This window comes from Centropristis striata, chromosome 3, assembly GCF_030273125.1.
Source record: "Centropristis striata isolate RG_2023a ecotype Rhode Island chromosome 3, C.striata_1.0, whole genome shotgun sequence".
Classification (NCBI taxonomy): domain Eukaryota; kingdom Metazoa; phylum Chordata; class Actinopteri; order Perciformes; family Serranidae; genus Centropristis; species Centropristis striata.
In genome coordinates this window covers 40,099,982-40,125,809 of record NC_081519.1, presented here as the reverse complement: position 1 = coordinate 40,125,809, position 25,828 = coordinate 40,099,982, and the positions used below count along the sequence as shown (strand labels likewise).

General features: G+C 36.9%; 2 protein-coding genes across 3 annotated transcripts in view; both read right to left on the bottom strand.

Annotated features, from left to right (window-relative positions):
• Positions 1 to 17,422, bottom strand: part of iars1 (isoleucyl-tRNA synthetase 1) — a 66,698-nt gene extending 49,276 nt beyond the window's left edge. Inside the window, exons 1-11 of one of the 2 annotated variants that reach the window (XM_059329158.1) lie at positions 17,375 to 17,422; positions 16,016 to 16,139; positions 13,911 to 14,067; positions 13,321 to 13,440; positions 12,972 to 13,054; positions 12,458 to 12,575; positions 12,207 to 12,354; positions 5,495 to 5,582; positions 4,657 to 4,717; positions 4,343 to 4,438; positions 643 to 765 (exon numbers count right to left, since the gene is read on the bottom strand). In XM_059329158.1, coding sequence (XP_059185141.1) covers positions 643 to 765; positions 4,343 to 4,438; positions 4,657 to 4,717; positions 5,495 to 5,582; positions 12,207 to 12,354; positions 12,458 to 12,575; positions 12,972 to 13,054; positions 13,321 to 13,440; positions 13,911 to 14,067; positions 16,016 to 16,134 — 1,113 coding nt within the window. In that variant the 5' untranslated portion in view covers positions 16,135 to 16,139; positions 17,375 to 17,422. Of the gene's footprint in view, positions 1 to 642; positions 766 to 4,342; positions 4,439 to 4,656; positions 4,718 to 5,494; positions 5,583 to 12,206; positions 12,355 to 12,457; positions 12,576 to 12,971; positions 13,055 to 13,320; positions 13,441 to 13,910; positions 14,068 to 16,015; positions 16,140 to 17,141; positions 17,317 to 17,374 lie in introns of those variants that run through there. The other variant, XM_059329160.1, reaches the window with a different exon arrangement.
• A 2,115-nt stretch (positions 17,423 to 19,537) lies between these two features.
• rpl29 (ribosomal protein L29) lies at positions 19,538 to 21,818 on the bottom strand. The gene is made up of 4 exons (XM_059329169.1): positions 21,729 to 21,818; positions 21,262 to 21,314; positions 20,984 to 21,048; positions 19,538 to 19,714 (listed from the first exon to the last, which is right to left on the bottom strand). Exons 2-4 carry the CDS (start codon positions 21,296 to 21,298, stop codon positions 19,586 to 19,588), a joined length of 231 nt encoding a protein of 76 aa, XP_059185152.1. The 5' UTR covers positions 21,299 to 21,314; positions 21,729 to 21,818; the 3' UTR covers positions 19,538 to 19,585.
• Between the last annotated feature and the right edge of the window lie 4,010 nt (positions 21,819 to 25,828).

Here is a 25,828-nt window from a genome sequence, read left to right as displayed (position 1 = left end):
CTGTTACCGACCAGGCGGGTCGACTCCACTCCCTGGCCTTTACGCCAGGATGTGAAATAGTGATCAGATCATGTATGACTGCTATTTTTCACTCACTATCCACTTAGGACAGTAATGAAGTTGGGTGTGACTGGGAGGGCACCCGGTGCACTGGTAAACAGTGACGATGTGCTTTGGCTGCAAGCTTTTCTACACAACTTTGTGAAACTGCTCTGACGCTGATTCCCTTAACTCTCTCCACATCAATGAACAAGTCGTGCACTACAGAATAATTTAAACTTACATCTGGTAAACAGGATGAATATTTCATATTCTCATCTCGGTTACCACCTAACATAATTAGAAAAAGCATCAAACCTATGACCAAAAAGAAAAGGGCACGTTTCGATGCAACTGTTCAGAATGAAAGAGGAAAGATCATTATGGAAATATGAATTCTCCAGATATAAACAGAGAAAATGAAGAGGAACAGGAGAGCGGGTGCCCAGAAAGCGGTAAATGAAATGATAGATTAAAACCAGCTATCAATATCGTTGAGAGTTTTATCCCATATATATCATACCAGTGGGTCTTACCAGGGCTGGAAAACCCTGAAATGTCTCCTAACCTAATCTACATGTAAATGTCTGACGTGTCACTCACTTTGACATACTGTCCCGCAAAGTCAGTGACCTCTGAAGTGAAGCAGCCCGAGGAGTCCACAGGGCAGATCGGAGCCTGGTCCCTCTGGATGATCTTGTATTCGGTGCACACCCTGTAATCATCCTACAGAGAGTAGAACACAGTTTAAAGGGTTTAGTGAGTGGCTGTAATTGTATTATTCAATTCTATATTTAATCCCAATGTAATGTAATTTGCTGCAATGAAGTGGAAATGATTGGTCAAGTAATCGTTAATCAATAGAACATTAATCGGAATATTTGATAATCTGTTCACTTGTGGGATAAATTAAAAAAAAAAGCAGTTGAATTCTCAGCTTTGGATTTAGGAAATTATGGTGAAAACTTTTGGCTGTTTTCTAAAATTTTATAGTTTAATTGATTTTTTTAACCAAAGTAACAGTCAGATAAATGAATCAATAATGAAAATATGCAGCCCTACTACAGCCTACTACTAAGTCTGTTTAAGTTACATTATCTTGATTAGGGCTGCAACTAATCATCATTTTCATTATTATCATGTCCATTATTTACTTAATTGTTTGGTCTCTTAAATTCCAGTCTCTCAAAGTATTTAAATGTCTTGTTTTCTCAGTCCAAAACCCCAAAATACTCAGTCAATGACATAAAACAGAAAAAAGGAAGACAATCTTGATGTTTAAGAGGCTGAATACAGCATTCTCTGCCATTTTTACATGATAAATTACTATAATGAATAATCGATTATGAAAAAACAACCAATTAGTTGACGAATCAATGCAGCTCTGCTACCACCTCAACGCAATGACCCATTCTTCTCAAGCAAAACTAGTCATTTGTATTAATAATATTCCCCAAATAGATTAAGCTCTATATGGAAAGTAAATCACTATCTAACCCCTTCGGCAGCCAGTTTCACTAGTTTAAAGATATGTTATGACTTCATATTAAATTCCTTGCTGAGCTGGATACTTTTTGCAGTGTTGAAAGAAGCACTACAGGCATGTGACAGCTATGCATGAAAGATCTGAGCACTGTCCAGCTGTAAATGTATTTTGTATTCAAACACCCTGTCAAGATCCAAGATGGATGGCTCAGGGGGTCATTTCACATCCAGTCATTACAACATAAAATTTGAAAAATGTATTTTGGCAGCGCGTTTCTTCTCACTGTTTATCTTCAGAGGAAATTCATTTGTGCAACAGATTTTCACCAACCAATCAATGTGAATGTGATCACTAAATAACAGAACTGTTAACCAAATAAAAAAAACAAACATTTAAATGCAAATGTATGTGGGATGTTGATGTGAAGGGTTTACTTTACAGCCCTGTAGGGACCAAGCTGCAGTTAAATAACCACAGTGTGCAGAAGAGGAAGCCAAGACAGAGCAATGCTGAGTGTATCCACAGCTGGCTACAGCCACAGGGGCATCCATCTGCCCCTGACAAGGGCATCTAACCTATTAGCAATGACCCGATACCTCTGATGTCACTGCAAGATCGGCCTCTACGCTGTAGGAATACATTGATACTGAAGCAATTAATACAAATGTTTCATATAATTGTCTTTAATAATCATATAATTGAGCTTTTGTTCTATTTATTCTAGGTCACATTCCATTATTAAGTTGACGTAACTGCAAAGTATCTTAATTACCCAAAACATAAAAGGTGACTAAAATAGAGACCATATTTTAATATTCGGCAGCCAAAAGCTAATGTGGTGTTGCCAACCTGGCAACCGCTCTTAAAAGTAAGTGTTGAGGCCTGAATATTGATGGTTATTATAAAGTGTTACCAAAACATTCAAGACCAGTGGATCCCGATTAGACTTGATTGACAAATTTTGAACCACCAAATGTATAAATGATTAATAAAAAACATATTGAATTAAATCATTTGTTAGTGTCAAAAACATATTTTGTTTCGAGTGAGTGTTTGTCCTTCTGTAGAGTGATGTACAGTACAGGCCAAAAGTTTGGACACACCTTCTCATTCAATGCGTTTCCTTTATTTTCATGACTATTTACATTGTAGATTCATCAAAACTATTAATGAACACATGTGGAATTATGTACTTAACAAAAAAGTGTGAAATAACTGAAAACATGTCTTATATTCTAGTAAGCAAAGGGTGGCTACTTTGAGGAATCTAAAATACAAGACATGTTTTCAGTTATTTCACACTTTTTTGTTAAGTACATAATTCCATATGTGTTCATTCATAGTTTTGATGCCTTCAGTGAGAATCTACAATGTAAATAGTCATGAAAATAAAGAAAACGCATTGAATGAGAAGGTGTGTGTCCAAACTTTTGGCCTGTACTGTATGAACCAAAACTTGCAATGCTAAAAGGTAAAAAAAAACAAAAAACACAAGCAATGGGGTAAACTTGTTGACCACTTTCGCAACAAAAATCCCTCTGCAAATTCAAAGAACATAAGCAAAGACAGAAATAGAGCATAATTGAATTGAGTAATATAGGTTAAGGCAATGCTTCTAGAGGGACATGAAAGACTAAACTTTTTTAACATCGTATGGCAGCGTGACCTGGTTTTCCTCCAGAGCATGCTCCATATGAGCATCTGCAGGACTGGATAAACAAGCTCACCAGAAGCAACGTTTTCAAAAGTACATTTCTCAACTTCATTCGAAAATCACTCGAGGAAGTGAAGTACATTATAATTAAAAAGGAGGAGGATGAGCATGACAAGAGGCAGGTGGAGCCCCGTGACAGTGACAGAAGGGAGCAGGATCAACGGCAAAGGCTGCACACAGACAGACACTCAGCCACCACAGTACACTGTTTATCTGTGCAAATTTAAATTCTGAAGAAGCTTCATGTATATCTCACCCTCTGTTTGGTCTCCGACTTGTTTTAAACTTTAAAAATCTTGACTGGTACGGGTCTTGATTGAGAATCTTGATAAAAAAGGCTTTAGGTTTGAAACTAACGACTATTTTCATTATTGATTAACAGAAAAGATAATCAATCAGTTAGGCTATAAAGATAGTCAGTTTAATACGATAGAAAACAGAGAAAAGCAGGAAATCTCCATATTTGAGAGTCTGAAAACAGCATTTCTGCTTTTAAAAAATATTTTAGTTATTTGTTCAACAATGAACTGATTATGTAAATAGCTGGCAATAATTTCTATCAAGCAACAGATTATCAATTATTCAACTAATCATGGCATCTATACAAGGCTTATGCCCAAGACCAGGGTTGTAAATCAGTCCCAGCCACCAGCCAAATGCTGGTAAAATATGCAAGTGGCTGCTAGATGTCCCTTCTCACCAGCCACAGAAACAATGGTAATCTATTTAGTGGCTGGCAGACTTTGGAATCCACCAGCTGACAAAGAAAGTTAATTTCCAACCCTGCTAAGACTCTGATAAACTGTCAAAGTACATCCATTATTCATTGTTATCTGACTGTTCTGGAAATGTATCACAATGTTTTTAAAACACTTGTTAGTATGTGCCAATTCCCCACTTCTGTTAACAGTTTTCATATCAAACTATCACACACGTTACAGTAATACTGCTGACAAAAATACGCGATTAACTGTTTACAACTAAACAGTATAAAATGTCAGCGAACGGTAAAAGCACAGACTAAAAATTATTAATCAGTCTGACTTGATACTTGAAACTAAAAGATTAATGTCTTGCACAAAGCAATTGAACAGCAGACTCACAGCTCCAAAGTAAGGTGCCTGGTGGACCACTCCTGTGCCCTCTTCCTCCTTGACGTAGTTATCCGTCACCACCTGGAACGCTCCTTTCTCCCCACACTGAAGTGAAACAAGGACGAGGAGAATTAGATGAAGGAAGCCCAAGAAATAGAGCCACAGATAGTGACAGCGATAGTGATGGAGGGAGATTCAGAGAACGTAAACTGCGATGCCAATTTGTGGTCGGACAGGTAATTAAAGGGAGTCGCAGGTCTGTCTTCATTCTGTGGCAAACACTGCATAAACCTGTGGAACAACCAGGGAAAAAAACTACTAACCTTGGCAAAGTATGGGAAGAGAGGCTTGTATTTTTTCCCTTTCAGCGTCTTGCCGGGAAATCTAAAAACACATAAAACACATATAAGTCCTTGTTTCATTCACTGTAATTCACCTTGCTTTAACCCATTGAAGCCTGGAAAGCGGATACGTCGTTTTGTAGTATTTGTATAAGTTCTCAAATACCTTTTTGTATTTCATTTCTATCTGCTACAGAGGCTGAAAAATCTATTATTTAGTAGAAGGGTTGACACTTCTGTTGAATTATTTGGGTTGTTTTAAAATCGCCCAGAGGTTTTACAGGCGTTTTAGGCGTCAATGGGTTAATTAACTTACTCATAAGTCTCTAAAACATGTGCTCTGACTGACTAGCTGCTAATATAGCCTAACTCTCAGATTGGCGGAGGTTGATGCAGGCTGACAAGAAGACAGCAGACGCTACTCACGACTGACAACTCCTCTGCATAAAAAAAAAAAACAACTATGTATAAATCAGTCCTTGTGATCGTGTTCTGATTCATTCACTTAAACATGACAATTAACTTTGGTCTTTGTTGACATGAGCTAATAACTAAACAATGACTTTGGGCAAACAGATTTCTGACCCACTTGCCTGACCAGGGAAATTAAAAAGAAAAAACATTGACGTTGAATCCTGAGTCTAAAACCTCATGCTCTGAAACTTTTTTTCTGACACATTTAGCAAGATAAATAAACCATTGACATCAGGATCCAAGATTGGAACTTGCAAAATGTATGCAACTGTGACTTTCAGGTATTAGTCATTTGCACTCTTGATGTTTGTTTATGTGACTATTGGGAGCACTTTTTAGTACTTACTTGTCCAGGAGTGTGTACTCGCTTTCCGACTTAAACAGAGCTCCAAGCCTAGCCTCCATCAAAATGTAGACCTTCTCTGTGGCGTTATCTGAGAGATGAACAGAAAACACAGAAGCCAAAGATTAGTGCCACTTATTCAGTATCCGACCAAATGTGAAATATGATCACAGTCTCCCCATCTGTTCCTGACTTATGGTGTGAAATAAAAAGGGCCAGAAAAGTGCTTTTGCAGAACATTATAAATGAACTTTGACCTTTTGGATACAAAAACGTATAACGTCATCATTTTATCCCTTAAGAGATTTGTGTGAAATTGTGTCATAATTAGCATATGAATTCCAGAGCTGTGGCCAAAAAACGTGGGCGTTTGTGCCAAATTTGAAGAAATTCCTTCAAGGTGTTCCTGAGATATCGCATTCATGAGAAAGGGGTGGACTGACGGACAAAGTGAAAACATAATGCCTCTGGCCACGGCTGGTGCTGGCTTGGAGGCATAAAAAAAACATAAAAAGATATAAACACAGAAGTGTCAGGGGACGGAAATGGCAAAAGAAAAGATTAGAATATATGCTGAGGGGCATTAAAGGGAAGCTACAGTGGCAACAAAAGAGGTTTACTAAACCTTCTGTGTCGTACTGTCGATGGCTATAAACACAAAGGCGACAACAACAGAGAGCATTATCCAGCTGCAACATTTATGACAGTCTAACAAGGTAAATATTAATCATAATAAATCATCACATCACTGTGGCAAAGCTGACAAACATTAACACAGAAAATCTCAGCAGGTATTATCCCCTTTTTCCTTTTTGTACAGCTTTCAACTCACAGTGACAGAAACTCGCAGTTTTTTATAGTCAGCTAAATAGCCCCTGCAGAATGATTCATGCTTATTGAACTGAAGTTAACGCATCATACACAGCAACTCATTAAACATGGTTAAAATCCAGGTATTGAATAGCCATGCTTCATGCAAGTGTGAAGTCCTGCCTTATGATCATACAGTGAGACATAAAGTCAAGGTCATGTGGCTTCAACCAACCAAGCAAACTGGGCTTATTGGAAAAGGTTGCCACCTCATGCAGGACAACTGCGTGACATTTTGGGAAAGTGAACGCCACTGGAAAACTGGCCAAATGTGGATTTTTTTTATTTTTTTTAGAAAAATAAGAGAGGAGCTGTTACAAACAGCAGGGACAACAGTTGTGAAGAGGGCAAGAACCAAACGGCCTGAGACAGTGAGACACAAAAAGAGCGAGAAGGGGGCAGCATCAATAAAAGATGCTTCTTCCCCTCAGTGGTGTGACAAATGACTGCACAGCTCAGACCTGCTGTTGCTGCTGCTGCTGCTGCTGACAGCCCTCAACTCTAACGGCTACAAAGGCAGCAAGGTAAAGAGACAGACAAAAAGACAGAAAATAAGAACAACGAAGGACAAAAACAGGTGGATGTAGAGGCAAAGAGAGCGATAAGAAAATGAGGGGTGGAGGGGGAGAGAGAGACAGAGAGAGAGAGAGAGAGAGAGAGAGAGAGAGAGAGAGAGAGAGAGAGAGAGAGAGAGAGAGAGAGAGAGAGAGAGAGAGAGAGAGAGAGAGAGAGAGAGAGAGAGAGAGAGAGAGAGGGAGAGAGAGAGAGAGAGAGGACAGGAGATAAGAAGAGAGACTGAGCTGATACAAAAAAAGAAAAAAAAAATCATTGGTATTCCAAGGCGGTCTCCCATGCAGCACAGGCAGTGCAGTGCAGGTGGCAGACTGTGCTTCAACAGTGCCCCCTGCAGGATCAAAGACACTATGACACAGTGGTATAAATCTAGGTCATCCTTTTAAAATCCCACCAGTTTCTCTCACAGGGAACCAAAAACTACAGCAGAGGGTTACAGAAAAACACAAGCCACCTCCCTGGAGTATTTTCTTTTTTATATTTGAACAAGGACAACACGTTTTTAAATGACCCGATTTCAGGTTCATCCACATTTCTCACACAAAAATGTAGGTGACACACATGAAATAATAAAACTGTTGGTTTATGTTACAGCGGCAGGTCTTTTTCACTGGCACAGGTGTAAATTATGATAAAAGTAATACTAATATTAATGTCTGAATTCCATTTAGCTGCTTCAGTTTATGTTCAGTCATAATGTTGTGTATGCTGCCTTTGTTAGTTAATTGTGTCTTAGAGTGATTTCCTACTATGACAAGTCAAAATGACAGTGGAAAGATATGATATGACTTTTTAAAATAGCCTTTTCCTACTGTAAACTAAAAATGTAATTACAACAAACTATAATTCAAACCTTTTTCAAGCATGTTCAAGGTGCATTTTTAAACTTTTCCAGCATCAAACAGAAGTTGTAAATTATTAAAGTATTAACACTACATACTGCATATACATTATACTGATTATTTCACTTCTTCACCACATCAAATTAGATGTTACTGTGTTGTAAAGAACCAGAACTATTACAAACTTTTACATTTATTACATACGAATACAGCAAAGTTTCATGTTTCAAAATGTTGCACCTGTTTGTAAGTAGAGTTAGCATTCGAAATAACCTAATTTGAAGCAGTTTCAAGCACTTTTCAAACCATGAAAATGCCACATCAAAATTCAAGTGAAAGTGTTCGAGGACGTTAAGTGCCCATAGGAACCTGCAGTACACATCAGGCTGGTTGATGAATACTTCCTTTTTTTCCCTTTTTAGTCTGTGACAGAAGTCTGAATCTAAAGTTTTTAGATCCCAAGGACAAATCTTAAAATTCTTTAATTTATTTAAAAAGCTGGAAAAAAAAAAGAAGAAAAAAAAATCACAGATTTATAATGATATTAAACTGGGAAAAACCAACAGACGCTGATATTTCCCCATTGTGGGATTAATAAAGTAATCTTCTTCTTCTTCTATTTTAGGATTTGCAAATGTTTTGTGTAAAACAACTTAAGCAATCAGCTAATGAACCTATAATTTCAGCCATTATACACACAAAGTTTCCAGTTTATTAGGCACACCTTGCTAAAAACAAATTTAGTCTAACACACCAAGAACTGCAACTTAAAATAACAGATATATTGTTTGTCTAAAAATACTTAAAATGCCAATTCCACTAGACAAAGTCACGTCTCCAAATGTCTCGTTTTGCCCTTCTAATTAACGCAGCTCCAACTACAATATATTTTCAAAAAAAATTGATTTAAATACGTTTTTTGTGTATTAAAAGTCCTGTCAATTTCAGAAAGATAACATGCTTTAGATTAAATTTGGGTCACAGATTGTGCCTGTAGAAACTCATCTAAATATGGGATAGTGCCAATGGCAAAAAAATTACTTTTTATTGCAACGTGTATATAGAAACTATTAGCAAAGTTCACAAAGTTCATAGAGTTCAACTGTATTCAATTGTCTTGTGTTCAAATCTGACAAAGTGCACATAGACAACTACGTAAAATTACTCTGAGGACAGATAATGTTTCTAATGAGCCAATATGAACATCAGTTATGCGTTAAAATCAAATTAGTTCTCATGAATATGAAACATCTGCTTAGCTACTGGAACTTTGTTTTTTATCTGTAACAGAGAGTTCCCTGTCATACAACTAAAAACAGCCTTATTTAATCAGCTAACACTTAGCCACAGGCTAGAAACTCCACCAACACATTATAGTAGAAATCCCTTCCTCTGGGTGCAAATGTGCCAAGGCAGCACTCCTCCTCTGTTAATTTGTTTTTGTTTGTTCTTTCTTAATAAAAAACACCCGTCAGCTGATACCGTGGTCAAAAACAATCAACCCACAAGGGAAACAAGATTTCAGTCAGAAAACTTTGCCCGGAGGCTACAGCGTTTAAGCAACATCGTTCAACAAAACTATCAATCCTGGTAATTCAAGTAATTCGCAACACAAACATGTTTGTTGGCAGGATGTTTCCCTTTTCCCCCTAGAATGACTTGAGGAAAGTACAAACGACAGCAACAAAATAATGGTGTTTCTTGACAATAATCAGACAGTATCCTCGCCACAGGATAACAAATTCTACTTGTACAAAAACATTTAAGACCAACATGCTCCACAGAGAAGCATTCGGTCCGACTCAGCACTGCAGGGGTTCTTTATTACAGCCTGGACGACCAAACACTAATTTTCAAAAACCTAAGCTTTGCTCCAATATCATGCCACACACCAGGAGCAGACACTAGGCAGGTTTTCAATATGTACACTACCGGTCAAAAGTTTTAGAACACCCCAATTTTTCCAGTTTTTTATTGAAATTCAAGCAGTTCAAGTCAAATGAACAGCTTGAAAGGGTACGAAGGTAAGTGGTGAACTGCCAGAGGTAAATAAAAAAAGGTAAGCTTAACCAAAACTGAAAAATAATGTACATTTCAGAATTATACAAGTAGGCCTTTTTTTCAGGGAACAAGAAATGGGTTAACAACTTAACTCTATGGAATCTTGGGCTATTTTGTCCATTTTTGAATTCTTTTCATGTCTTTGTTAGTCATTTTGTGTCTTTTTTTGGTCATTTTATGTCTTTTTTTAGTCATTTTGTGTCTTTTTTGTCATTTTGTGTCTTTTTTTGGTCATTTTGTGTCTTTTTTTAGTCCTTTAGTCCAACATAAAATGTGATTTTGAATCTTTTTTTTTACTTTCAAAACACTATCATGCTCAATAAAGAATTTTAAATGTTGCAAATGTGCATTTATTTCAGAGTACACTGAGACATTAAACTACATCATTTTCATTTTCACCATCAAGTTGGTGTGTTCTAAAACTTTTGCCCAGTAGTGTAGTTTGTTAGCAGTAGAAAAGTGTCAAAATAAATAAATTCACAACAGTCATACTTGCAAAACTTCATCTTTGAGGGTCATTTTCACGGACACTTCTCTCAGTAATCAAAGACAAACTACTCACAGCTGGAAAAAAAAACAAAAAACTAATTGTGCATGTTGGCGAAAGAGCGAGAAAAATGACAGAAAACAACAAATAAGTATTAGTTATGTTTCTATTAGGGTTGGGCAATGTCTACCAAACTGGCATATGATGATGTCACCAGTAAAATATCACAATCAACGACATCATCAGCTGAAGTCACCCAATCTGATCAAATCATATGGACACAAACCCCACTACAGGGGCTATATCCACCATTAAGAATCACCATCAGGTGATTAATAATCTCACCAGAAATGAGTGCATTACATAGATGGTAAAAATAAGTATGTTCTTTAATGTTTGAATTAGTTTGAATTAATCTTAATCTCTCCTACTTGAGATCCGTTGGTGTGCACCTTTGCACTTGTGAAATCAGTCTGTGCTCCATTAAATAAATCAGATTGTTACTTTTTAAATCACTTAATAAATGCAACTGCAATTTCCGTAAACACACACCCTGGGGAGGTGTGAATGGGGGCAGGGCTTTTAATAATGTCTCTTTGTTAAAATAGCAGTAGACATGTTTGTTTTTTGCTTTAACTTATTAATCAACTTACTCATTATGAAATAAATGTTGATTGCACAATATAATGGCTGTAGAGTAATGACACCACTGGTGTTTGGACTGGTTCCCTATCAGGGGCTCACTGTGATATTCTGTCTGACACCAGATCCAATCTCCTGGGAGAAGGCTTGATTTACAGCCCAAAAAGAATAGAGTCAACCATTTTGTAACCAAAACAGGAAGAGAATAATCGCTTTTGTTTTCTCCACTAGCCAGTTTCTCCAGTCAAGGATTATGAGTTGCACCGGTATTTCCAAAGGTAATAAAATAATAACACAGGGGCCAAGAGCAAACTCAACTCAACAGCACATCACAGCTTCACTTCCTTTCATTCTTACATTTCACACTAAAAGCCAGAGACATATACACTGCATCACTGCTAACAGAGAGCACTTCACTAAGAGGCAGCTTAACAAAATGGTTATCTCCAGGTAGAAGGTGGAACAACCGCTGTCATAGGGACAGATATAAAAAATCTTTCCTTCCACATGCCATCACACTGTACAATAACAAATAATAACCTGGTTCATTACATACTGTATATGCACTTTGTGTTCTTTATGCACACTGTTCATTGCACCTTATTTGTTTCATAGCACCAACATTTTTATACTGTATATTCATATTTATTCTGCACTGGAATTCTATTCTACTCCTTCTTTAGACACTTTACATTTTATTGTATTTTTATTGTACTTTTATATTTTATTGCTTGAAGTATGCCTAGGTTGTTCTTTTTATTTAATTGTGTTGTCATTGTCTCTGTGTGTAATGCTGCTGCTACACTGTAATTTCCCAGCTTGGGATAAATAAAGCCTGTCTGTCTATCTATCTATCTATCTAGCTCTCTATCTATCTATCTATCTGTGGAAGCTCAACCTGGCAAAAGGAAAAGAGCCCCGTTGATGGAGGAGGCAATGAAGGCGAAGAAGGAGAGATATAAAACAGAGGTTACAAAAACAGCGAACCTCAGACAAACATTCACTCTATGGTGAGAGCTCCGGACATTCTTTCTCCTAGATCAGTGAGTAATAAACACTGCCTACTCCCACATATTACCAGGTGTTTTGCTCTGCCTTCATCATAGCACTGAAATAGGAGTTTAGTTTAAATTTGAGTTATTACAGTTGTTAGTACTTGCAAAAACAGCATACTAAAAAGATGGAATATATGGTAGTATGGAACTGGGACACAGCACTTGTGTCAAGCTTCGTCTCTCACCTTTGACCTTGACGTACATGAACTCCGCGTTCACACAGAGGGCCAGGTTGCTAGGCAGTGTCCAGGGTGTGGTCGTCCAGGCGATCAAAGCCACATTTTCATCTCCAACAATTGGGAAGCTGACGATCACGGATGGGTCCTGAACGTCCTGGAGACAAAAGTGAAACAGGGTTTAAGTCAGTTTAATAATTACAAAGAAAAGAGTAAATGTTATGACTAGTTCTGTCATGGGGGTTGTGATCTGCACCAACCTTGTAGTTCTGGTGGGACTCAAAGTTGGACAGGGGGGTGTTGCAGGCAGTGGAGAAAGGCATGACTTTGACACCGCGGTACACCAGCCCCTTGTCGTAGAGCTGATTGAACACCCACCTGGAAGAATAGAAGACACATGAAAAGATGTAAAGAAAGACGGACAGACAAACTGCTCACAAGAGAGCAGACACCAGACACAGATTAAGTCTTGTTTGTATTGAAGTTTTTTAATTATACCTTTTTTTTCTAAGTAGATTTGGTTTTTCATTATAATCGGTCTACCCCTGTGACCCAAGTGTTTAAGCATGAAAAAAAAAAAAACTTAATTTCCTATGGGATGATAAACAACATTACGTACACTTTTATATCAAAAGAAATCTCTAATAATGACTAAATGTAATTAGTTTATCAAATAGTTCCTATATTTAATTCCTTTTTGTACAAGTAAAATACAAATTATGTATCTTTATGCCAAAACTTCTGCATAGAAGATGGTAAAATCAGCAGTCATACCAGACAGTCTCCATGAACCACGGGTAGAGAGTCTTGTAGTCATTGTCAAAGTCAATCCACCTTCCCATCCGCCTCACTGAAGTCTAGGGATTAAAATTAAATATGCACATTGCAAATCAAAAGAACATAATGATCATGTGCCAACATTATGCAGTGAATCTCTATTATTATCATTACCTCAGTCCTTATACAGGCTCATCTAAAACCTCCCATACAAAAACACATATTTGGATTGTGAAATAAAGCTGTGGTGCAAATTTGATTGACACAAAACAAAAAAATAAACAACCTGATCGCTCAAATATGGTTGCAAAGTTCTCGCACATATTTTTCTTTACTGTATGCTCACCTCCCACTCGTTGGAGTATCTCATGACAATGTTTCTGCACTGCTTGTTGTACTCAGCAATGCCCATCTTGGCCACGTCTTCAGGCCCTTTGATCCCCAAAGTCTTATCTATCTCATACTCCTACAAAAACACACAGTACATGAGACAGATAAATAAAAGCCATGGATATACAGTACAGGCCAAAAGTTTGGACACACCTTCTCATTCAATGCGTTTCCTTTATTTTCATGACTATTGACATTGTAAATTCATCAAAACTATTAATGAACACATGTGGAATTATGTACTTAACAAAAAAGTGTGAAATAACTGAAAACATATCTTATATTCTAGTAAGCAAAGGGTGGTTACTTTGAGGAATCTAAAATACAAGACATGTTTTCAGTTATTTCACACTTTTTTTGTTAAGTACATAATTCCATATGTGTTTATTCATAGTTTTGATGCCTTCAGTGAGAATCTACAATGTAAATAGTCATGAAAATAAAGAAAAACACATTGAATGAGATGGGTGTGTCCAAACTTTTGGCCTGTACTGTATCTGTAAATATATGCAGAACATAACAAAATTCTGAATATCAGATTCTTACCACAGGTAGGCCGTGACAGTCCCAGCCAAAGCGCCGGTCTACATGGAAGCCGCTCTGGTGGGCGAAGCGGGTAACAACATCCTTGATGGTGCCGGCCAGGATGTGCCCATAGTGGGGCAGACCCGTGGCAAAAGGAGGGCCATCGTAGAAGGTGTACCTGGTTGGAAAATGAGGGATGATGACAAGATGATGCCTCGAAACACCTTCAAAATGTGTAAAGTAAACACACAACATTAAAGAGCCAGTATGAAAGATTTAGGGGCTGACATAGAATATAATATTAACTACTATGTTTGCATTAGTGTATAATCAACTGAAAGTAAGAACCGTGTTTTCATTAGCTTAGGATGAAGCCTTCAAATCCGCGTAGGAGGAGCAGCGGAGCGCCTTCTCTCACAGGCTGCTCCAGCTCCGCTGTCATAGATCAAAGATACAAAAAATCTTTCCTGCCACATGCCATCACACTGTACAATACCAAATAATAGTCTGGTTCATTACATACTGTCGCTATGCACTTAATGTGTTTTTTATGCACACTGTTCATTGCACCTTATTTGTTTCATAGCACCAACATTTTTATTTTTATACTGTATATTCATATTTATTCTGCACTGGAATTCTATTCTACTCCTTAATACATAATCCTTCTTTAGACACTTTATTGTTTATTGTATTTTTATATTTTATTGCTTGAAGTATGCCTAGGTTGTTCTTTTTATTTAATTGTGTTGTCATTGTCTCTGTGTGTAATGCTGCTGCTACACTGTAATTTCCCAGCTTGGGATGAATACTGTCTGTCTGTCTATCCATCTATCTATCTATCTATCTATCTATCTCTCTATCTATCTCTCTATCTATCAGTCCATCATCTTGCATTGCCATGTTTCTACAGTAGCTCAGAACAGACAAACCAAACACTGGCTCTTTTGGGTTTTTTCGTAACCTCAAGACCAATGAAGGTTTTCTACACAGTTGGAAAAAAGGCTGTATTCAGTTGGTTGTAATCTGCAACTTTACTGCTAGGTAACACTAAATGCTACAGACGGGACCTTTAAATCTGCTTAAAGGACTGTTCCATTGCACAAGTGTATTCGTAGTTGCTTGATACAAAAAACAAACTATAACAAACACAGAGGATGCAAAAACAAAAATAATATAGTTTTACAACTACAACTTCAGCCAGGTGCTGATAACTCACCAATATTTTGTTTGTGTTTATGGTCATTTCAGAGAGGGTAAGTTGGTCGTGTCATTAAACAAATATCCTGTTTAATCTCTATAGTGGTGGAGAGGGTCTGCCAAAGTTCCTCTTAACTACTGCAAATGTGCTTTGTTTAGTAAATGTCATCATGACATTCAATATTTTGTTGGCTAAAAAGGGAAATCTAAATCATTTTGATTGTTAGAAATCCTGCCATTTTAACCTAATTAAGAGATATGAGCTGAGATTTCAAAATGTTTCCACTATTACTGAATTTCTTCACATCTTTTTCCCATTTATTGTGGTGAAATAACCTTATTAAAACAACAAATTTTCCTTTTATTTAACGTTTAATGTTTTTGCTCACACACAAACACATGAGCGTTTTGCTATTAACTTATTAGATTATAACTTATGATTAAATGGATTATAAGGCCCCATTGTTTCGTACTACATGTTTTCATATGATGGACATGTACTGATACTCACGAAGATCATATTCTTAAAGTATATAAATGGAGTCAAACAATAACTGGTTAGCCAGGAAATACAACTTACCTTGGCAGCGCAACCGCTAGAATGACAATCCCTAATAACGATGTTTAACGCCTGCCAGCATTACAAGACACAGCAAGATGACAGTGTTGCTGCTCCAAACCATGTTTTTGGTGTTCAGTATAATGTCTCATCAAAAAGATCAGAATATGTTTTTTATCAGTCACACTAATGTGACAGTGAGTCTTTAGATAAAGGTTTTCAATTGTATAGTTTTACAAAATAAAACAAATGCATTCCAAACTAAGAAATTTTCATTGCATCTGTCTTGAGTAAAAGATTATTTAACAAACTTACAAACTTATCTAAGGCAAGTTAATCATTCTAAGCAAGAAATTGTTTGATTTACTTGGGCCTGTTCTTGGACTGTTTGAGGCACTCCTGGAAGCAGTTCTTTGTTTTCCAGAACTGCAGGATCTTCTCCTCCTCAGACGGAAAGTTGACGGACTCAGAGACCGGCTCCACCATGTTGTCTGCCAAAATACAGATAACAAAGAGTACCTTAATAGACTTGTGAAGCAGGAAGACACAGAAATAAATCACCGTGTACATGTGACAAAGAGACAAACTTCTAAGTTTTGACAATTTAATCAATTACTCCAACTTCACATGTAGTTTTCAAAGTCTCCTTGATTTAACATTACGAAACTTCACTTGCCACGAACGAACATGTTCAGTGTATTTCAGAAGATAATTGTACAATTAGGCACTGCAAGTGTCCCTGCAAGTGCATTTTTAATTAAAGCCACAACCCTCTAAAATGTACTATCTGCCAGCTTCACGCAGATCTTAAAATATTTGCTTCAACAGTCACGTCCTAGTTAAAACTAGTCAGTATTTGTGCAATTGATTTAATGGTCTAAATGTGTTGTGTTCGGTTTGTTTCTTTTTGTATTGTTTTTTTTTTTTATTATAATATGCTCAGATTTAAACATTTTAAACTGCAGTGTGGAATTTTAATAATCATTTTAACTTTTAATGTTTAATCTTAAACCGCAGTGCAAATAACCCTTATAAATAAACAACTGAAAAATAGAAATTAGTTTAAAAAATCCCCAAATACATATATATATTTTTTATTATTATATGATGTTGAAAAAAAGTATTGACCAGTAAAATATCCAATATTGGCCTAAATACAAACAGCTGGATCAAGACTGACTGAATCAAACATTCACACTCTCACATTAACCCACAATGCTATGCATTGTTTGTGACAAGTTATGAAATTAAACCTATATTATATGCAAATATTAAAACGTGTCTTCCTCAGTGAATGTCTCCACCCTCTTCAGATCCTTTTAGTCTTATTAATAGCTGTCTTGTCCAAAACCTGTCAGTGCTCGATAGTTTGTCAACTGAACATGCAGTTCTTTTTAACATTTTTTGAGGCTGAAGTCACGACAGTATAGTAAATTATTTCCACGTCGAACATGCAACCACATAAACTATGCCCAGACTGTTTTAGTTCGTACAATAAGTCACTTTTCAACAGCAGTCAGTTCACAAGAATGACGCCTCCTTGTTGTTAGCTAGCAGGCTAAGCTAGCCGGTGAAAGCTTCAGTTAGTTAGCTTGTAGCTAAACGGACAGTAAAGTTTGTTAAAGGCAGCGTTTAGACGCTCACAAATACTGTCAGCTATACAGTGAAAAGTGACTGCAATCAAAGCTTTATGCTGTGTATACTGAGTTTGAATGGTAATACTCACATGTTGTCTGCCCCCGGCTGCCAGGACAGAGACAAGAAATGATGCAAGCTGGAGTCAGCGTGAGCGGAAGTGACGACACAACGCAAAACGATTTATTTTTATGGATATAGATAGTAAATGTTAGATTGTATGAATTATATATTGCTTGTAAATATTGCTTTCTTTTATTGTTATTAGTTTTTCTTTTCTTTTAAAATGAATAATATAATTATAATAATTTATTGTAAATATTGCTTTCCTTATCTTGTTATCTTTTTTTCTGATGCTTGCTTTGGCAATACATACATTGTTACGTCATGCCAATAAAGCCAATTGAATTGAATTGAATTGAATAGTAACTGTGTCTTCTGTGATGTGGAGGAATTTATTGCTCATGCATTTTGTGAATGTAATGTTGTGCAGGATTTTTGGATGGACTTGACAAATCATTTATCTAACTTTCTTAGTGTCTCATACCTATTCACCAAAAAATATTTTCTTTGTTATTTTACTCACTGTAACAAATCTGTTGAATTTGTAACCAATATCTTAATTCTCTCTTGTAAGTTCTTTGTACACAAACACAGATTTCTCAAAGCTAAGCGAAAGTTTAAGATGTTTCTACTTGAACTCAACTATCTTCTTAAGTCTCTCAGAATTGTAAAGGACAAAAAAAGAACTATTTCTTCAATATTATGACAGTCTGATGAATGTCCATAATTTCTAATAACTATATGATTTATTTTTATTTTTATCATTATCAGTGAATGCACAGACTTTATGTACTTCGTACTCTCTGCGTGACCAATGTATGTACTTCATTTTCTTTTTTTATTATTTTAATTTAGGGTTAGGTTGATTGTAATGTTCCTTAATTGTCAATAAAGACACAAAAATAAAATAAAACCTAAATCTGCGTAACAAACAGAATAAAATAAATAACAATTATTTAAACTTTATTCTTTAGATTTTGGAAAGATAATTGTGGATAAAAATATATATTTTTACAGTTAACTGTTGAAATGATGGAAGCACTTGCAATTGACAAGGTAGTACCAAATTTAGACCATGCTTTGGCGTTTCATTTTCACTTATGATTTCATGAACCTTTTTTTTTTTTTTTTTACAAAATGAAGAGAAACAACAAAACTTTAATATGCATAACTAACAGAAAAAAATAAATCATATTGATACTAACTTTATTCCTCTACATTTTGGAAGTCGGTGTTGCATTAGATTTATTTGACAGCTTTAGTTACTACTTATCTTGCACATTAACTTACTTTATATGAAAATATAAATCAACTAATGAATTATCAATACACTACACAGCAGAACACATTTAAGTAACAAAGCAGGAATCAAATTAAATACAAAAGAATAAAATGCAGACATCCGCATGCCCAACAAAATAAAAACATATACCTATTTTTATTATCTTTTTTGCAGTTTTATCTTTTGCAAACTGCTCCTTTTTTAAAAAACAATATGGTACTCTGCCAAGGAAGCTTTTTCAAACCTGCTTTTCAACATGGCATCTCCTTTGTCTTAGGCTCGCCTTGTCTTACATGTCTTACATTTTTCCGTGAAGGATTGTTTGAGGACCAAAGAAGTGAAAAAGATTAATTCAAATGACTCAGTGTAATTATGCAAAGTTGGGACAGAAATCCCAAGCAAAGCTGAAAGTGGACACTTTTTTTTGGACCAATTGTGGAGCATGTAATTAACCAGTTGATATGTTTACAATAGTAAGGTTTTCCAAAAGCAGCATATCACACTATATTTTTTAGCCAGAAACTAACACCTAACATAAGATTTAAATTGTTCATTTCCAGAACACAATGCCAAAAACACTCAATTAGAATCTTTTTTTTTTTTTTAAAGGGTTTTTGCCTTTGAGGTAATACACAAACTGAAAAATGTGAGCAGGCAAATGTGACATTACAATGGTCCTCATCCAGAATCGAACTGTGGATGTTGCTGTTACATGGTGGTCCTCAACAGCTGAGCTATCAGATGCACTGTGATTACCTCGCATTTCAATCCTCAATCAACTATTTTGTATTTTTGATTAACAAAAACCTTGAACAAAATCACCTTGTAGGAAGCAAAGCAGCCTAAGAAGTTCTTATCAAGCCATTATCAGACTTAGGAAGTTGCAATAAAAAGGGAAAAAAACTGATGTTTGTTTGTTAACAAAGCATAACTTTATTATGATGATGGACACACAGTCTATGGCGCACTGACAGGGGCGGCGGCGGCAGCTGCTGCAGTTTTAGCTTGTTGTGCCTTCTGTGCCTTCACGCCCTTCTTGTTGTGCTTCTTGGCAAAGCGCATGTTCCTCAGGAACTTAGGGTCCACCTGAAACAAAGGAAGAAAAACAGTGAATTTAACAGGTGGGACTCAAATGTGACAACACAAAGCAAAACACACAAGTGCTCAGGCTGGAAAAATGGACACAGAACACTTGTTTATCTGACGAGTGTAGTTCCTTATCAAAATGTCTGCTATAACTAAAAGCAAAAACAGCAAGACGGTAAAACACCTATTACACTACCTGGCCTGAACTAAAATTTCAACAGTAACAACCTCATAATAAAAGCAGCGTTATTTACCAGGATTTCCTGTGAGGGACGTTGTCAAGATTATAATGTTAAAGATCAGCTACGTGACTCAGTAAAGGGGTCCTTGAGAGATGTGCTTAAGTTTTTACTTCTAAAAACAATGCTGCAACATCAGCTCAGCAAAACTGGATTTCAACTTTGATGACATCCAACTACAATACCTGCCCACCACATATACTCTGGGGGAAAAAATCAGTCCACTTCCCCATATTACAATGAACAGCATATTAACAGGAAGACTAACTCCAACAATGCTTTTAACATTTTAAATTCTTGTCCATTTTTCTGCTACAAATTTAGCATCAACATTTTCAACAAAAATTGTGATCATGCAACTCTAAACATTTTGTCCTAAAGCCTGCCATGAAACTAATTCCCTTTAACTATTTACATTAACGGAAAAGCGGTTAATGGTAATGAATGAATGAATATTTACATTAAGACAATGTGATGACTTTTTTGGTTCAACAGCAGTGTGAACAGCCCTTTATCTAAAGAATTCTAAAATTACCTCAAAATAAACTAATAGAACTTATACTGGAAATCTGGGGACACATGGAACTAAGGATCTTCCTCTCACTCAACACATTTACCCACATTCTGGTAGCCAGGTCATTAACCGCTTCTTACAGCAATTAAATGCCAAACAGGTAACTCTCCAAGGAAACATATTACTGGCTGCATGCACTACATTCAAAATACATTATAAACAAACTCAGACTCAAACAGGTACAGCTCCCTCCACCAGCCTGTCCTGGCTGGACCATCAGTCTAAATGCTCCAACACAAACAGACAGTTATTCCTAAAACTAGTAAGCCATGGAAACCAAAATAAAATCAAGATCATGCACACACTGCATTTGCAGTTAGCAATTTATACCCACATGAGCAAACACGTTGTCTGATTTCCGGCACAGCTGATTTCTCAAGAGTAGCCTGGTTCTGGTTTACATGCATGCAAACATTTGCAAAAACACGATTATGGCAAAACTGTAATCATACGTACCCCCTTCAGTGACTCATAACGCTGAGACCTAGGCTTCTTGATCCCATTCCTGTGGTGTTTACGAGCTGTTCAGACAAGTGGACAAACAATTAACACAAGCCAGTTAATACATTAGTCCCATTCACTCCTGCAAAGTACATTTGAGTCTATGTATAGAAAGCAAAAGGTTATAAAGAAGCTATAAACTGATAAAGATATTTGACAGTGCCATTTGGGCAACAGCTTACAATTTTTAAATTTAGCTCAATGAATTAACTTCACACTGTAGATATACTTACACTGGTTGTGGGTCGTGTGATTCTTGGACTTGGCCATTTCGACACTGGTTTATCTGAAGGAAGGAGAATTAGACGTTAAACTAGATTTAGCATCGCTATTATATGCATGCTAGCGTTTGAGCTAACCGATGGAAAGCGTTATACTATGTAAACAGGGTCGCGTTTGTTTTATCGATATGAACGTACATATCACACAGAAAAACAGACTATTACACGTGAACTAAGCATTTTAGAGCGGTGTGTTGTAGGGCTGCCTGTTAGCTAGCTGCTATGCTTCAGGCAGCGTTAGCACTTTTAAAACGTAAAATTCAACCGTTAATGAGGGTCACATCTAAATCATACTGCGGTGGAAACATGAACAGTAAAGTGCTTTATCACAATCGGCAACTGTTTTGGTTTGGGAATGTAAAATACACGAAGATTGATTAAGATTATAAAAGTCCACATAGCTGAGGAAAACTGTATACCTGCCACACGAACAGACGAACAACCGGAAGAGAAAGAAAACCGAACCCGGCAGAGGAGAAGAAGAAGAGAGTGGATTCAGTGTAATCTGTTATAATGACACCGCCACCTATCGGAGAGCTCTGGTATGACAGGTGAGATCCCACAGCTGGCCACATGATGTCACCCTCTGTCCATGTGACACCCAGAGGTGGAAGAAATGTCTTGCCCCCTCAAATCTAATTTTTAGAAGTTGAGAAAGCACATTTTAATATACTCATAAAATTAATATACATTAGAATTTGACAAAATTATCTGCAGTAGCGGAAAATTCGCCGAAAAAGGGACACTTGATACACGGTTGTTGGTTGAAATCTGGATGAAGGATGTTTTATTTTATTTTATTCATTTATTTTATTTTTATTTTTTCAGTTAAATTGCACAGAAGTATAGCAGAAGAAAGTGTGTTGCACACAAAGACAATAAATAAGACATAAAAAAACAGGAGTTCCGGTGTAGTGTAGTGCAAAAAAAAGAGGAGGTTGGAGGATGTAAATTGTGTGTGTGTGTGTGTGTGTGTGTGTATGTGTGTACTTAATTAAAAGTACTAATAATTAAATAATCTGATACAGTTAAAAGTCTTGCAACCTCAGCCTGATTTACCTTATTTTATTAATTGTGAATATTATTTCTTATATAACTGTTTACCTTCCTTTCCTTTTCCTCAACCCTTGCTTTTTTAAGGCCTGAAAGCTTTGTTCCATCGGATAAAATAAAATAAAAACACCAGAAGGTCTTAATAAGTATATACAGCCAATAAAATACAGCCTTTTTGTTCACTAATATCCTTTATCTCTCTTCCATTCTGGCTCCTTATACACAGCTACCAGACCATGCTCTATTTCAGCAGTGCACTGTATTATCTTCTAATTATTCCCAGTTGAATAGGGTTTGTGGTTACACATAAGACTTAAAGGGTTTCATATTTTGTTCTATTATATGAACTGCTCCTCTTAATATCTCAACAGCTGTGTAATAGTCACCTCTTGACTCCAGCTGATTACATGCGGTTTAGAAAAAAATGTAGCATGTTGATATTTGAAGATTTGCCTTTTGGAACAAGAAACAGTAGATTTTTTCCATCAGCAAGAAATCAGTTTATGGGACCTGATGTTAGCACTGAAGTCCAGTTTGGCCTCCAAGATTCATTAATTGAGTGTCTCTTCTAGACAGTGAAGATTGATGTTTGGCTTCTGAATGCAGTTTGAGGTCATTTTAAATGGGGAAATTCCACGACATGATGTGAATTAAAACATAAATCAACATTGTTACCAGGTAGCTGTTGACACACCTCCTTTTTAAGTGACCACACACCACATTCAGAACATTAATATAGTAGTAAACAACTATTTACTATGCATATACTTCTATTCCGCCACATTTTAGAAGGTAATATTGTTCATTTTATTGCACTACATGTTTGGCCTGTGACATCTTGGCCCTCGAGTCTGACTTGAGCCCAAGTCATGTAACTTGAGTCCACACCTCTGTTATTTAGTGTTGCATGACATAACATGATAGAGTCAGTCAGAGCCAGCCCAAGCCTCCATGGGGCCCTAAGCAAAATTCAATTTCGGGGCCCTCTATTTCTGCCAATAATATTGATTGTTGATCATTCACACACCTACTACAAACTCATTGCGGCTCTGGCAGTGTTGTTTACATTATCCTATTGTCAGCCTGATATGTCTTCACACATTTAAGGGGGTGTCCCAGTTAATTACATAAATAATACCAATGCAATAATGATACAAATGATACCAATGAATGAATGATGTCCAGGGTGTCACATGTGTTTTTTAATCTAAAAATGTATCACCTTCAACTATAGAGTGACTTGGGGTTGATTTACACAACAATCCAAATGGTAAAGCATTATTTTTTACTGTAAAAGTGTCATCTGGTTTATTATTTTTGAAAAACGTGAAAACATTCCTTTATCTTGGCATTGTTGACATAAAACTGTATTTTTGTTAAATAATATATCTTTGATCATATAGAAAGTGTCACTCATGCATGCAAAATATTAAACAAAATATGTACATATTTTGTAAATTGCTCTTGGGGGCCCCCTAGTGGCCACGGGGCCCTAAGCAGTCGCTTAGTTCGCTTATGCCTTGGGCCGGCTCTGCAGTCAGTTGTTCTCTAATATTTAGACAAAATTATGATGCCTTTCCATTATAAAATAGCCTTTTTTCACTTCCCTGTGTTTGTATGCATGATAAAATAGAACCACCAGTGTACAAGAAGACCACAGTTGAAGGTTTCACTTTGGATTCGTTGCTAAAAACCTGAATGAAGACTGGTGCAGATGATGTGAGATTTCCTGTCAAAGGTTCTGATTTAAATGTCATTCTTGATGCTTTTGATGAACTGACTGCCTGTTTTAGTCACAACATAGCAGTCAGAGATGATGGTGAGATGAAGGACAGCCAACATTTATAGACATATTCACAGAGATTACTGCTGCTGACCCTCCACTGTGTTGCGATGGATGGGAAATGATGCACGGCCATGTGACTGAGCTTACATCTCTCACACACACACACATTTGATCGTACACTATGAGAACCAAGGAATTTTTCTAAAACATCAACAACAACTTTCCCCCTTCCTTTTCCTCAGTTTCTCCTCTGATTCTCAGCTGAAGTTGGGTGAATCCCTGCTCAAGCAGAAGAAATCATGCAGCAGCATCCTATATTTAGACCCCTGTTTGATCATACGAGCCTCTCCGCTCCACTCTGCAGCACTCGGCTCTGCTCAGTCAATTACAGATTTGGGTACATGTGTTATTTCATACTTTCTCCTTGATCTGATAGACAGCCAAGAGAGCACTGCTTTCCATTTCCTGTGAGATTCTTCACAGTCAGTAATTTTGTTTCTGTGGGAGTGTGAGTTTTAACTGCAAAATGTAAATATCTCTGTGAATATTTTATCAGTAATCTAACATGAATTTCACAATCATTATAAATCTCCCCAAGCAGGAAAATGAATGAGAAAAGTCCTCCAACAAACTATTAAAATAAACTTCTTTTTGAATGTGGAATCGTTTCATTGTTGCCCCCCGGTGGTTGTTTAGGGAAAAACAACTGAAAACTTGTAATACTTACCGTTGATGCTCACAGAATTTCCACTAGAGCTGTTCATTCCCTCTGCTACCCCACTCAAAGCCGCTCCACTCAATATTACTCAGTGCTCAACTCAGATTTCACCCCGCTCCACTTAAATCGTTCACTGCTCGCTCCACACACAAAAAAGAAAAACGTTTGTGAACTCCATTGTCAAGCTCGCCAACTGCTGTTTTTTTGACAGAAAATAGTGTGGGTGAAACCGGTGGACTCAGGGAGTCTAAAGGGCAATGGTGATTTTTTAATTTATATTAAAGGGGGCATACAGTGCAGAACCTAGACTGTTCTGCCCTGAAATACGATCCCATAGGACGTTTGTACAAGCAACAAAAAACAACCTATATTTACGTTTGAGACTGTCCTGCCCCACCCTCTCGTAGCCTTAGAAATTATGAATTATGGTGTGGTGGAGTATTGAGTACGGAAGTTGCAATGGGGTGGGTGAGAGGAGATGTGGATGGGTTAAACAATCCTCAGACAATTACAGAGGAGAACGGCGTTTGTGTCTGGTGTGAAAACAAAAGTAAACAATTTGACTTAAACTTCACTTAACTTCCGTGGTTTTGTTGGCTAAATTCAAAGAAACTGCAAGCTTACATGTATGTATACTGACGTGGGCTATTTTTTTTAAGATCTGCATCAGCGAAATGCGCCAATGGGTAGTTTTTGGTGGTATTGACAGACGACCTATTCTGTCGTTTAAGTTGGTGTTCCTGTTGGAGGGCCAGCAAGTTTTCAACCTGGTCTCACAGAAATCCGTGAAATAGCCACGGATTTCGCTTAACTCAAAATCCGTGGAATAGCCACGGAATCGCTCAAATTTCCGTGAAACTGACACGGATTTCGCTACAATGCAAGTTAATGACAGTCATATCCCGTGGCTATTGGTTTGTTCCAAGTCACGTGACTTTCAAGGTCCCAGCGGTCAGAACAAA

Coding starts and splice junctions, on each gene's coding strand:
- rpl29 (XM_059329169.1), bottom strand. CDS start 21,298: ATGGCCAAGTCCAAGAATCACACGACCCACAACCAGT. Junction 21,049..21,261: donor TCACACGACCCACAACCAGT/GTAAGTATATCT, acceptor TTGTCTGAACAG/CTCGTAAACACCACAGGAAT. Junction 19,715..20,983: donor GTTATGAGTCACTGAAGGGG/GTACGTATGATT, acceptor CCTTTGTTTCAG/GTGGACCCTAAGTTCCTGAG.